The following is a 10,713-nucleotide window of genomic DNA, read 5'->3' as shown; positions in this document are numbered from 1 at the left end:
TGTGAGAGGTTGACTATTTTCGGCCTGATAAGAGGAGGTGTCTGGTAGGCTTGGTGGGAGGTTTATAACTCTGTGGTGACTTCGGTTCCCCCTTCATTACACTAGTGAACACAGACAGACACACTGGCATCCACCAACATGTACGGCATCTACGACTACTGGAAAAGACTTGCAGGTTAGTCATTGATTAGTATTAAGTAGGTAATTAGGCGTTGATTATCTAGGAGAAAATTGTTGATTATATCAAGAGCGGTAAGAAATATATTTTGATTCCTAAATGTTATAATTAGTGAAAAGAAGGAAAATATGTGCTTTTGACTCGTAGGAAGTGATCAAACAATCCTAATAAAATCATTTATTTGCTATCTAGTTTTGCTTTAATTTTTTGATAATTTGTCAGGTTTGATGGACTGAATTGGAATTTTGTATAATGTGCACTTGTGTAATGTGGAGGTAATTTTTAAATAATATATTGAAAATTTAAAGCTGAATGCACAATACATTGGCCATGACAAGAAAATTGATTTTTTTCTGATCAATGGTCTTAAAGCGTTTTTCAAACACTCTTAGACATATTGGAAGTTGGACAAATTTTTCGGGAGTATTGGAGAGTAATTTTTTATAACTAACAGTGCATGCATGCATAATTATATTTTTCCCGACTTTGCTTTAAAGCATGATGCACATCATGTCCCACGCCCTTGTCAAAAGATTAAAAAAATGCTTAAACTTTTTATTAATATGTCATATTTTGTTCAAAGTTATCTGCAGTATCTCATTTCAAACGTCCCAATTATCTCGGGTTTGATTTAGTTCATCATTTGAATAAAAAATAATGTATCGGTATATTTTAAAAGTTTGCAATTATATTCAGCATGTGTTCATGATTTAATTCAGTCAACATGTTATCAAACATTATAAAATTCAAGAAAGACATTATTTTAATCTTGTTTTGATGAAAGACCACCAAACACCAGTTTTATCTGATTGGCAATCTATCATTAATTACATAATACTAATACACTCATTGTACTTATTATTTTATCTTTGTTAACCACAAACTTAAGATAGGTTTTATTCAATATCATGCATCTAATTATGATCTATATAGGAATTGAAATATGGTTTACATATTCACATGAAATTAAAAACAAAGTTGCTCTTAGAGAAATGCATTGTATTTCTGTAATACTGTTTCAACCTCATAATATGGGTAAATTATTTAAAATTTATCGTAGACATTGTTCAATCTTTTGCTGCATTGAAAACTTTTGCTTCGAAACTATGATGGAAATAAGGATTTAAACAATGGAAGGAACAATTAAAGGATTTAAAATAAAAAGGTTTTTTTTTCGAATGAAAAAATAAAAAACATCATTTTTTGCTACTTGCTGTATTGTTTTACCTACTGTTAATTTGGTTTTAAAGTCATTTACAGCAGTACACCATTAGCTTCTCAAATAAATCGTTTAACAACATAAAGAACTTCAAGTAAAAAAATTAAACGTGATGATGTAGTTAAAACTTTCCCAATTTCAATATTTATTCAATCTTTATTTTAATTGTTTTTGTTTCCTCATGATATTAGTTTTACTGATTTTTAAATTGATTTGGTTTTGGTGTTTTGGGTGTTTGGTGTTTTTATTTATGGTTGTGATCTTCTGCTCCAGGACTAGCACACAGAATGGGGAAGTCGATGACCAGTTTTCCAGTTGGAAGGTTCGAGTGTCCGAGATGTTCCAAGGTATACTCTTGGAAGAACCGCCTCATGCTTCACATCCGGATGGAATGTGGCAAGAAACGCAACGTCACATGCCCCGTGGGATGCAGGTATCGAACCCATCGACACAGCCTTCTGGAGCAACATCTCTGCTGTAAACACAACGAGATCTTCTACGAGTATTACGACGCACTCAGGATAATATCTTCATGAATCAAGTTCCTTGTCCATGTCTTTCACAGCCAGGCAATGAATTTTGAAAAGAATCTTTCACAAACTATTTTTCCCCAAATAAGTGGTTTGTCAAGTGTAAATACTATTTTGTTCCCAATTCTCTTATTTTATAAACTGCAATGAACATGTTTAAGTAAAATATTATATACTGACTGATTTGACATTGTTATAAAAAAAGCTCTATTTTCCTGCTTAGGGGCACAGCATTCAAAGTCAAACTAGATTCTTATTAACCCTTTTGTGTAATAATCGGCACTATTAAATTAGTTATTCCACTGAACTGCGATTTTTAACTTTGAAATAATCATGAATTGTCCTTGAATTCTGTTTTCATTTTTTGCTAGACACCATAAAAAATCCCAATGTTATTCTCAAGGCAAATGACAGACACGTGTCAATGATAGATATACCGTAATCAAATGTGAATAAATTACAGCCATATAAATAGTTTTGTTAACAAGATATCTATGACCATAGAATACAAACTTTTCTTTGTTTTTTGGACGGATGATAATTGTTGCCTGGCTGTGTACCTTTGGGAATTCACTGTATTATTGTCATTTGAAAATATTTAATTTGAATTGAGAATACAATTAATTTCAGGACGAGTAATTGCATTAAAACTTTTTTAATAACATTTCCATTTAAGTGAATTAAATTATTGAACTTATGAATTGATAATTATTAAATTAACAATATTATGTGTTAATCACTTTTGAAGGCATCAACTATACAGTAAACAAATGCTTGCAAATGTTTTCTACTGATAGATAAATGTGTACCGGTATTGTGAAATTTGTAAATAACAGTATTGATGTATTAATCTTTGATGTACATATTTTGGTTTGATTTCACGTGTGGATTCCCTGGTAATGGTTAATGTATTAGTAATTAAGGTTGCTCATGAACATGAATTCCTATTGATGTAAGATTTTGTGATATTAAATTAAACTTCCATGATAAGTTTGTGATATAGGTGAATAACGTTATGTGTTTTTATACATTTTATTGATGTAATAAAATATGTCTGCATGTTTTACAAGAATTTGTTGAGACCCATGTCTTTTCCTCTTAAAAATCTACATTTGTGATCTCCTTACTGCAAGAAAAATTAACATCTTAGTTTAATTATAATTTACTTCACAGAGTAATAAGAGTGACATCTGCAAAAAAAGCTGTTCTGAGTCCTTTTGGAAAAACAATACTCATAAAATGTAGGCCTACCAGATTAAGAAGGGGTTTATTGATGTAAGGGATTGATGAAGTCTGTTATAAGTGACGATTGTGGCCAGCAATTGCAATTCCATGATGGGTTTTTAAAAGCCTTCAAGAAAGTGGTCTCCAACAAAATTGGATAGGTCTTAAAATTAAAAACTTTGCAATACTAACACTAGACAAGAAAACAAGGCTTAGCGAAAAAACATTAAATTAAAGTCAAACGACAGTATAATAGCATTTAGTTCAAATATTTATAAGGGCAGAGTCAATGTCAGCAATGTTCAGCTCCTAAATTTATAATGTCATTGTTATATGTACTTCTAAGGCTATCAAGATACCAGTAGACTCCCTCTTATCCGGACTCCTTGGGACTGAGGCCAGTCCGGATAATGGGTTTTCTGGTTAAACCGATGTCCCCAAAAACTCGTTAAAACGTACCGTTTAAATGCATACTGTATACAGTAGTTTACTTAAATTTAGGAGAGCATTGTATTTAGACATGTGATCACTGGTCTCAAATCTTTCCCACGAGAACAGTCGTTTCAGTACCGACCACTTCCTGCCGATCTAGTCTCATTAAACCGATGTGCTGATAAAAATTGTCCGGTTAAAGAGATTTCATTTCCGCGGAGTCTAGTCTGGTTAAACCCATGTCCGGATAAGAGGGAGTCTACTGTACTAGTTGCCTACCTTTGTGCCATACACAATAGACAAAACATACACAAAAAAATTTACAAAGGTAACGCTAAAACATCCAAAGCCTGCATAGAGATGATTTAGAAGCTTTGTCCATGAGAGCATGGACAAAGCTTCTAAATATTGTGATGCCGCAAGGATTGTTAGAAAGAATATTGTTACACGAACAATTTAAATCCTATTCAACGTTCCAAGAAAAGTTAAGAAAACAGTTAAATCTTATTTCGTGAACAATTGCACAGGGGCTAGTTCTAGATTGACTATTAATTATAGTCAATGATTATACTCAGATTTTTTATGGATATCAATTATGTAGTGTTATTTAGCTATGTAAACTATGTAATAAAACAGATGGCATCAGAAAATTCACTTACAAATTGTTGTCTTAACTTACAATTGAAATACAATAGTAAACTGTGACTAGGAAACTGAGGAGGTTTTTTTAGTGGTTAAGAGGGGAGATTTCTATAGGACTACAGATTATAATATCCTCTTTTCAACCCAGTTTGTGGTAAGAGCTCAGGATCACTGTCCTATCTATCTAGAAATTAAAATATAATATAGGTAATTCCAGTGAAAATAACTATCTTTGTACAGAAGAACTCCACTAAAACCCATAAAATAATTAATTAAAAGAATGTGTATCTGCTCCGCTGGATTCCAGCTAGTACCATCAGTTTTACAACTTATTTGGTTCACAACTACATCCTCCTTAAATCAAGAAAAATACTGTTGATTTCATGATGGGTTAGCCTCTGGATCGAAAATTGCAATATAAAATGGTTTAAGGTACCTTTTGCGTCAAACGATCCGTGATGTAGTAAATGACTACAGCTGTTTCGTGCCGCTGGGGCACATCTTCAGGTTGTCATCCGTGGATGAGTTTGTCAAAATAAATAATTACACAAAATACACGGTACGAAAAATGCTCGACCTGAAGATGTGCCCCAGCGGCACGAAACAGCTGTAGTCATCTACTACATCACGGATCGTTTGACACAAAAGGTACCTTAAACCATTTTATACTGTTAATTTCATTCACAAAATGGTTGCTAAAACTTACTAATGTAATAAAGAGAAAAAAGATTTACTGAAAATGTTTAATGAATCAAATCCGATTCAAATATTTATAAAAAGTCCAAGGATGTAACTACTGGGGATGTTTTAAAACATCCATCCACAGTCAATCGTTAAACATATACTGTCATCTATTTCCCCTTCTACAGTATTTTCATTTTCTACAACAAAGTTTCATTACAGATTACCTACAGTTACGAGCAACAGGACGTATGGGGGATTCAAGGCCGCGTAACTTCGCCTGCGATTCTTGTGGAAAAGCTTACATCCGCAAGGATACTCTTCAGCGACATCAGACCCTGGAGTGTGGGAAAGATCCCCAGTTTAATTGTCCCTACTGTGATTACAAAGCATTCCAAAAAGTTCACTGCTTGAAACACATAATTCGTAAACATCCACAGCATTCGTAAGATGACAATATTGGTTGAGTCTAAAATTGGACCAATGCTTCAAAAACTGTTCTGTATTAGATCAAAATTAAAAATTTGTCTTAGCAGATGTAGCTTTAATGTTTCTAAGAATGTGAAACCGGTTTAAATAAAGTAAATGTATAACAAAATAAACATTTTAAATTTAGACTATACATTTTTGTTTTATATCATACTATAAGGGTATAAGCTGATTTAAAGGTTAACGTACCCTTCTGTCTTGAAGTCCCAGGTCAGAATCTTGCTAATCCCCAATAGTTTGGAGCCTCCTCTATTTTGTTACTCTATTTATGAAGCAAAAATTAGCGCTCATACGCCAAGATAACTATCGATTACATTTTATTTCATCGATCAAAAATAATGTACATTATGGGTGACAGTTGATAATTTATGGAGGATGAAAACAATTTCTTAACAGTTCAATTTAAAGTATTGTAATTCTTTAAATTGCAAATTAATGTACGCGTACCGTCCGCCGCGCAGTTAATTTGTGGCCACACGTGTGTTTGTAAATAATGTATCTATGTGTTGTTTCTCGTGACGTATTTATGGACTGTATGACGACCTCTTCGGAGTGATATTTATGTTCCTTCATCGCCTGAAGATGGCCCCACAGCTGGGCTGAAACCGGTCGCCGCTCATCGGTGACGTTTGATCACTTTGACGGATTAAAGGTATTTTAACCTCTAGATTAATTTAAAGTATTGTAGTTTTTACAAGTCATTAGTGAAACAAAAAACTTCTAAGAAGTTATGTATCTCAGGGTGTCCACATTCTAGAAAGTCAGGGATAGTCATGGAAAGTCATGGAAAAAAAATTTGGTCATTGAAAGTCAGGGAAATAGGCAAGAAGTCATGGAAAGTCATGGAAATTTCCAATTATGGATGGATTTGAGGGGACCATTCAATGCTCTAGTCAGCTGTAACCCGGACTGTTGTAGCATTTTTCAGGATTTTTCACAAATGTTCGACAATTCAATTTATTACAGTTGTATTATTTTATGAGTCTTCGGTTCGTTTTAGTTCATTGTTGTACCTATTGTACTCCATTGTTATCTGTTATTACATATTTCAGTATTTTCTGCAAAATAACATGTCCAGGCAGTTATATTTGTGTGTGTATGTTATATTATAATTTGCGTGTAAAGTTCGTGAGTCATGGAAATCAATGGTAAATGGTCATGGATAGTCATGGAAAGTCATGGAAATTAATGACAAATTTTTTGTGGACACCCTGTATCTTATTAAAACAAAATTAAAATCTTTGTACAAGAGCTTTTTTTAACACAACCAAAATTAGAAGTATCATGAGAGACTTTTTAATAACAAAACAAGCTCATTTGTTGCTATCTTGGTTTTCTTTACATTGTCAATAATTGTGCATTGTTATAGTTATATTTCAGGCTTAAGTGTTATTAAGAATTTATTGTGAAAGATTCATAATGGTACTTTATCAAGCTCAATGAGTGTGTGAAGAATGCATTAAAAGTAAATCATTGGTCGATGCCAAGGAAGGTTTGAAATTAAGTCTCCATGTGTGAAAATGAAATTAAGACTCCAGTACCTTATAAATCAACTAGCCTAATAGACTTGTCAAAAGTTTAAGGTTGCCGGATCTGTAGAATACATACTCTATTTAAGTTTGAGAAAACACCATGTTGAATCTTATTTACCATAGATTCCCAATAACACTAAATGTCATAAATAACTATGCAACAATGCATGTCAGCTGATCAACAATGAAATAAAGAAACCTGGGGATATCAACTAACATATGAGCTTGTTTTGTTGTTAAACAGTGTCTTGCATTTCTTTTAACTTCTGTTGCCTAAGAAAATATCCTATACAATAGACTTGATATTACCTCTGTCCTTTTCTACAACTTAAGATTTTTATTACCGGTAAATTTATTCTATTTTATTTTAATCATAGCTTGCTAAAATTTTACCTTGAAACATTTTGTTTCTTCTCAGGCTTCAACTGGCCTGAAATATTCAGCGGCCCAACTAAGAGTCGCCCTTTCGCTTGTAAAGTCTGCAGCAAGTCTTACACTTGTAAGGGTAACCTGAACAGACACATGTCCTTCGAATGTGGGCAAGAACGGCAGTTCCTGTGTATGATGTGCGACCAGAGGTTCTATCGGAAGTACCACTTGGAGCGCCATCTAGTACTCAAACACAACGTCAACTTCCGAGAGATTATGGAAGAGTCATGAACTTAATGTTATTTGTTATAAATAAAATTGTTTTGAAATAGTTAATATGTTTGCAGTTTTTCACTCCCACCATGTTAGGAATTAAGTAAAACAAGATTACAGATTTTAGAGGGGATAGAGTTTAGAGTTACAGTTTTAAGGTACAGAGGAAACACACTTATAGGACGACCGTGCGCATTCAGCTCTGGTATTTTGTGTGGGAATTATACTTGTGACAATCAAGGAAGAGCCTGAGTGGTGAGCACTGTGTGGATATTCCTATCACACAGAGAACAGGGTCTTCCTCCACCGCGAGAGTTTTAGTAGCCTACTTGATCGAGAGGGGGGGGGGGGTGTTGGATTTTTCCCTAGATACCAGCACTAGTGCTAGGTACCATTGAGTGTTTCCTCTTTACTTTACTTTTCTATTAGTAGTTAGTTTACCAGAGAAATTTTAAATGCAGTGGCTAAAAGATATACATAAAAGCTGATATATGAGTAACACCAACATTTGGTTGAAACTGTTCTTGATCATTCGCTTTATAACAGTGAAACTATACAAAAGTCATCTAACTCCATTTTACACTCACTCTGCGCCCTGCATTTATAGCTACAATGAGTGGATGTAGTGTTCTTTAAATAGACAGAAAATTGTTAATTTTGAGAAAAGTCAGTAAGTTTTTGATAGTTCAATACTGTACCAAACTATCCTTAATCATTGGGCTTTTTAAAAAGTGGTGCTGGCTAAAAAAAATGTAAACCTAGGTTTTATTAGTTAAAAAGATATCATTTTATTAATTCAACACATTCTTTGTTGTAAAATATCTCTATGCGTTATTGTGTAGTGTGTTGGGGAGTTTGCTGTTCTAGGGTTAGGACTTTGGGATCCTGGAAGTCCCGTGTACAAATCCCTCTAATCAGCAACAGATGTTATCTGAGTGATAATGCCAAGTAATGTGAAAAACAATTCTGGGCTAGAACCTAGAAACAAACTGTATTGTTTCGGTGTATAGTTTTAATCTAATTTAATTAATTTTAATTTAGTTAGCTGAGTTTATAATCATCAAATATCATTGTCTCAATGATATAATTGTGTTGTATCAGCATTATCAGGCTGTGCCAAATAACATTCACAGATTGTATAGACAACGTGGATGAAAATCCTAGTGCACATAATTTAACATAATTTTAATTTATTTATAATAAACACTGTTCTAGTGGATTTTGAAAATGTTATACTTACAACCCACAATAAAGTAAAGCCAAGCTATTAAGTCATTCAGATTTCCTTGCATTAGAACTATTTCAAAGAGTAGATTAAACCAGCTAAAAAGCTCATATAAATAGATTTAAAAGTAGAATATATGATTACACAGTTCTGCTATGAGAAGTACTGTCTTCAAGAATAGAGTTTACTATATTTTTTTACCTTTTTTTCAAGATTCACAAATTACCCAACAAATACAACTGTTTACCATTTGCTTACTTTACAGTAGGCAGTTGATCTAAAACTTTTAATTTTCATGCTTAACCTAGTCTAAACCTTACCTAACCTGAGTGTTTTGCAAGCAGGCCTCGTCAATCTGTCGCAGCTGTACCTGTCACAACTCAGTGGAAATCGGAGTCGCAAGTTCGTCTGTCGGTCGTGTGGCAAGTCTTACATCAACAAAGACTCGCTCCTGAGGCACATCAATAAAGAGTGTGGGAAAGAGCCGAGCAACCAGTGTCCTGAGTGCCCTTACAAGACGTTCCATAAGTTTCATCTGAAAACCCACATCGCTTTAAGACACAAGATGTTCATGGACTCAGTGAACGCCTCCAGCATCCGGTGAACTCAATGAGAACTCATGACCTTGTCAATTCCGCAAAAATAGTATTTCTAAAGTTGTGAAATTTGTTATAAGACTAGTAATGTAATCGCAAATTCTCTCTAAAGAGATTTTATAAAAGTAAATTTTGCAGAGTGATAATAATTCATAGGCATATTCAGTATCCAAGAAATTCTTTCAAAGAGAGTTCATGAGCTCATAAATTCAGTTAGAATCCTGTGAATTATGTCAGAGAGAATCAATGAACCTTTAAATTTGTCCAGCACCTGGTGAATTTTTCCATGAAGAATTTGTGATCTTGCTAATTCTGTTAGCATCCAATGAATTCTTTTGAAGAAAATTCAACTCGTTGATGTTTTTATTTGACTTGGTTTGTAACTCAGTGATTTTAAATGTACAGTAGGCCTAATCAGTTTTAAATATGTTTACGATGAACATTATTTAAAACTCAGTTAGCATTCAGAGGTTGTTCAAATGTGAAGAGTTGTGACAGTATTAGTGAATTCATGTTTCTATCATGAATTATGTTAATTCTACTATAGTTGGTCCTTTCAATTTCACTTGTATTGTTGATTTTGTATTAATTTGTGCTTTAAGCCATATTAACCTTGTCAAATTGACATTTGATATTGTTATTATTCCATTTACTTCATGTTCTCTGTAATTAAAAATTTATGTGTTTTGTATAGCTTTTTCTGTGGTACTCTACACGTTATTATAATAATTATAAATTGTTATTATAAATCATACCAATGCTTTTTGAAGAAATCCTGCCTTCTTCCTAACATTTTTAAGGGTCAATTTAATAAGTCCATTTTCCAATCAAATATCTAATTTTATTATTATTGAAACAAAAGTCCAACTAAAATATTGTCTTGTAATTTACTTAGTCTTGATTTTTTTTTATCTGTGCATTAAAAGAAGTGTACTTTACTAATAGACTCGTCTAACAATATTCATAAAATCAGGTTCATTGGATTTATCCATTGACAACTTATGACAGGGGTTTAAAAAATAGATTATTAATTAATTAATTGTGATACGTTGGAAAAAGGTGTTAATACAAACAATAATTCATAAATGAACAAACTACTACAGTGCAACCTCAATAATACTACAGTGCAACCTCAATAACACATAAACCTCAATAACAAGTCACCCTTAACTGGAATTGCAATTTTCAAACACCTTTGATTTTGTATTAAACCCCTTATCACTTGTTATTGCAGACCTCGATAATAATTCTACCGTTATATGAAGCCTTTTTTCATAATTTCCACGGCGACTTGTTATCAAGGTTTCCACTGTATAGGCTAAT

General features: G+C 33.1%; 2 protein-coding genes across 2 annotated transcripts; both read left to right on the top strand.

The window, feature by feature from the left end:
* The first annotated feature begins 85 nt into the window (after positions 1 to 85).
* LOC129002929 (longitudinals lacking protein, isoforms J/P/Q/S/Z-like) lies at positions 86 to 2,989 on the top strand. The gene is made up of 2 exons (XM_054431056.1): positions 86 to 175; positions 1,671 to 2,989. The coding sequence occupies exons 1-2, from the start codon at positions 139 to 141 to the stop codon at positions 1,931 to 1,933; spliced, it is 300 nt and encodes a 99-aa protein (XP_054287031.1). The 5' UTR covers positions 86 to 138; the 3' UTR covers positions 1,934 to 2,989.
* A 2,168-nt stretch (positions 2,990 to 5,157) lies between these two features.
* Positions 5,158 to 10,078, top strand: LOC129003373 (oocyte zinc finger protein XlCOF15-like). The gene is made up of 3 exons (XM_054431664.1): positions 5,158 to 5,284; positions 7,346 to 7,580; positions 9,125 to 10,078. The coding sequence occupies exons 1-3, from the start codon at positions 5,158 to 5,160 to the stop codon at positions 9,396 to 9,398; spliced, it is 636 nt and encodes a 211-aa protein (XP_054287639.1). The 3' UTR covers positions 9,399 to 10,078.
* Positions 10,079 to 10,713: the final 635 nt, after the last annotated feature.

This window comes from Macrosteles quadrilineatus, unplaced genomic scaffold (genome assembly GCF_028750875.1).
Source record: "Macrosteles quadrilineatus isolate MER2022 unplaced genomic scaffold, UCM_ALF_1.0 Scaffold_9__3_contigs__length_116548681, whole genome shotgun sequence".
Classification (NCBI taxonomy): Eukaryota; Metazoa; Arthropoda; class Insecta; order Hemiptera; family Cicadellidae; genus Macrosteles; species Macrosteles quadrilineatus.
This window is presented reverse-complemented; position numbering and strand designations above follow the sequence as displayed.

What these genes read in the sequence shown, in the direction of transcription:
- LOC129003373 (XM_054431664.1), top strand. Translation starts at nt 5,158, where the DNA reads ATGGGGGATTCAAGGCCGCGTAACTTCGCCTGCGATTCTTGTGGAAAA. An exon ending in CCAGTTTAATTGTCCCTACT is followed by an intron (nt 5,285 to 7,345) that starts GTGATTACAAAG and finishes GTTTCTTCTCAG; the next exon opens with GCTTCAACTGGCCTGAAATA. An exon ending in TTCCGAGAGATTATGGAAGA is followed by an intron (nt 7,581 to 9,124) that starts GTCATGAACTTA and finishes ACCTAACCTGAG; the next exon opens with TGTTTTGCAAGCAGGCCTCG.
- LOC129002929 (XM_054431056.1), top strand. Translation starts at nt 139, where the DNA reads ATGTACGGCATCTACGACTACTGGAAAAGACTTGCAG. An exon ending in CTACTGGAAAAGACTTGCAG is followed by an intron (nt 176 to 1,670) that starts GTTAGTCATTGA and finishes CTTCTGCTCCAG; the next exon opens with GACTAGCACACAGAATGGGG.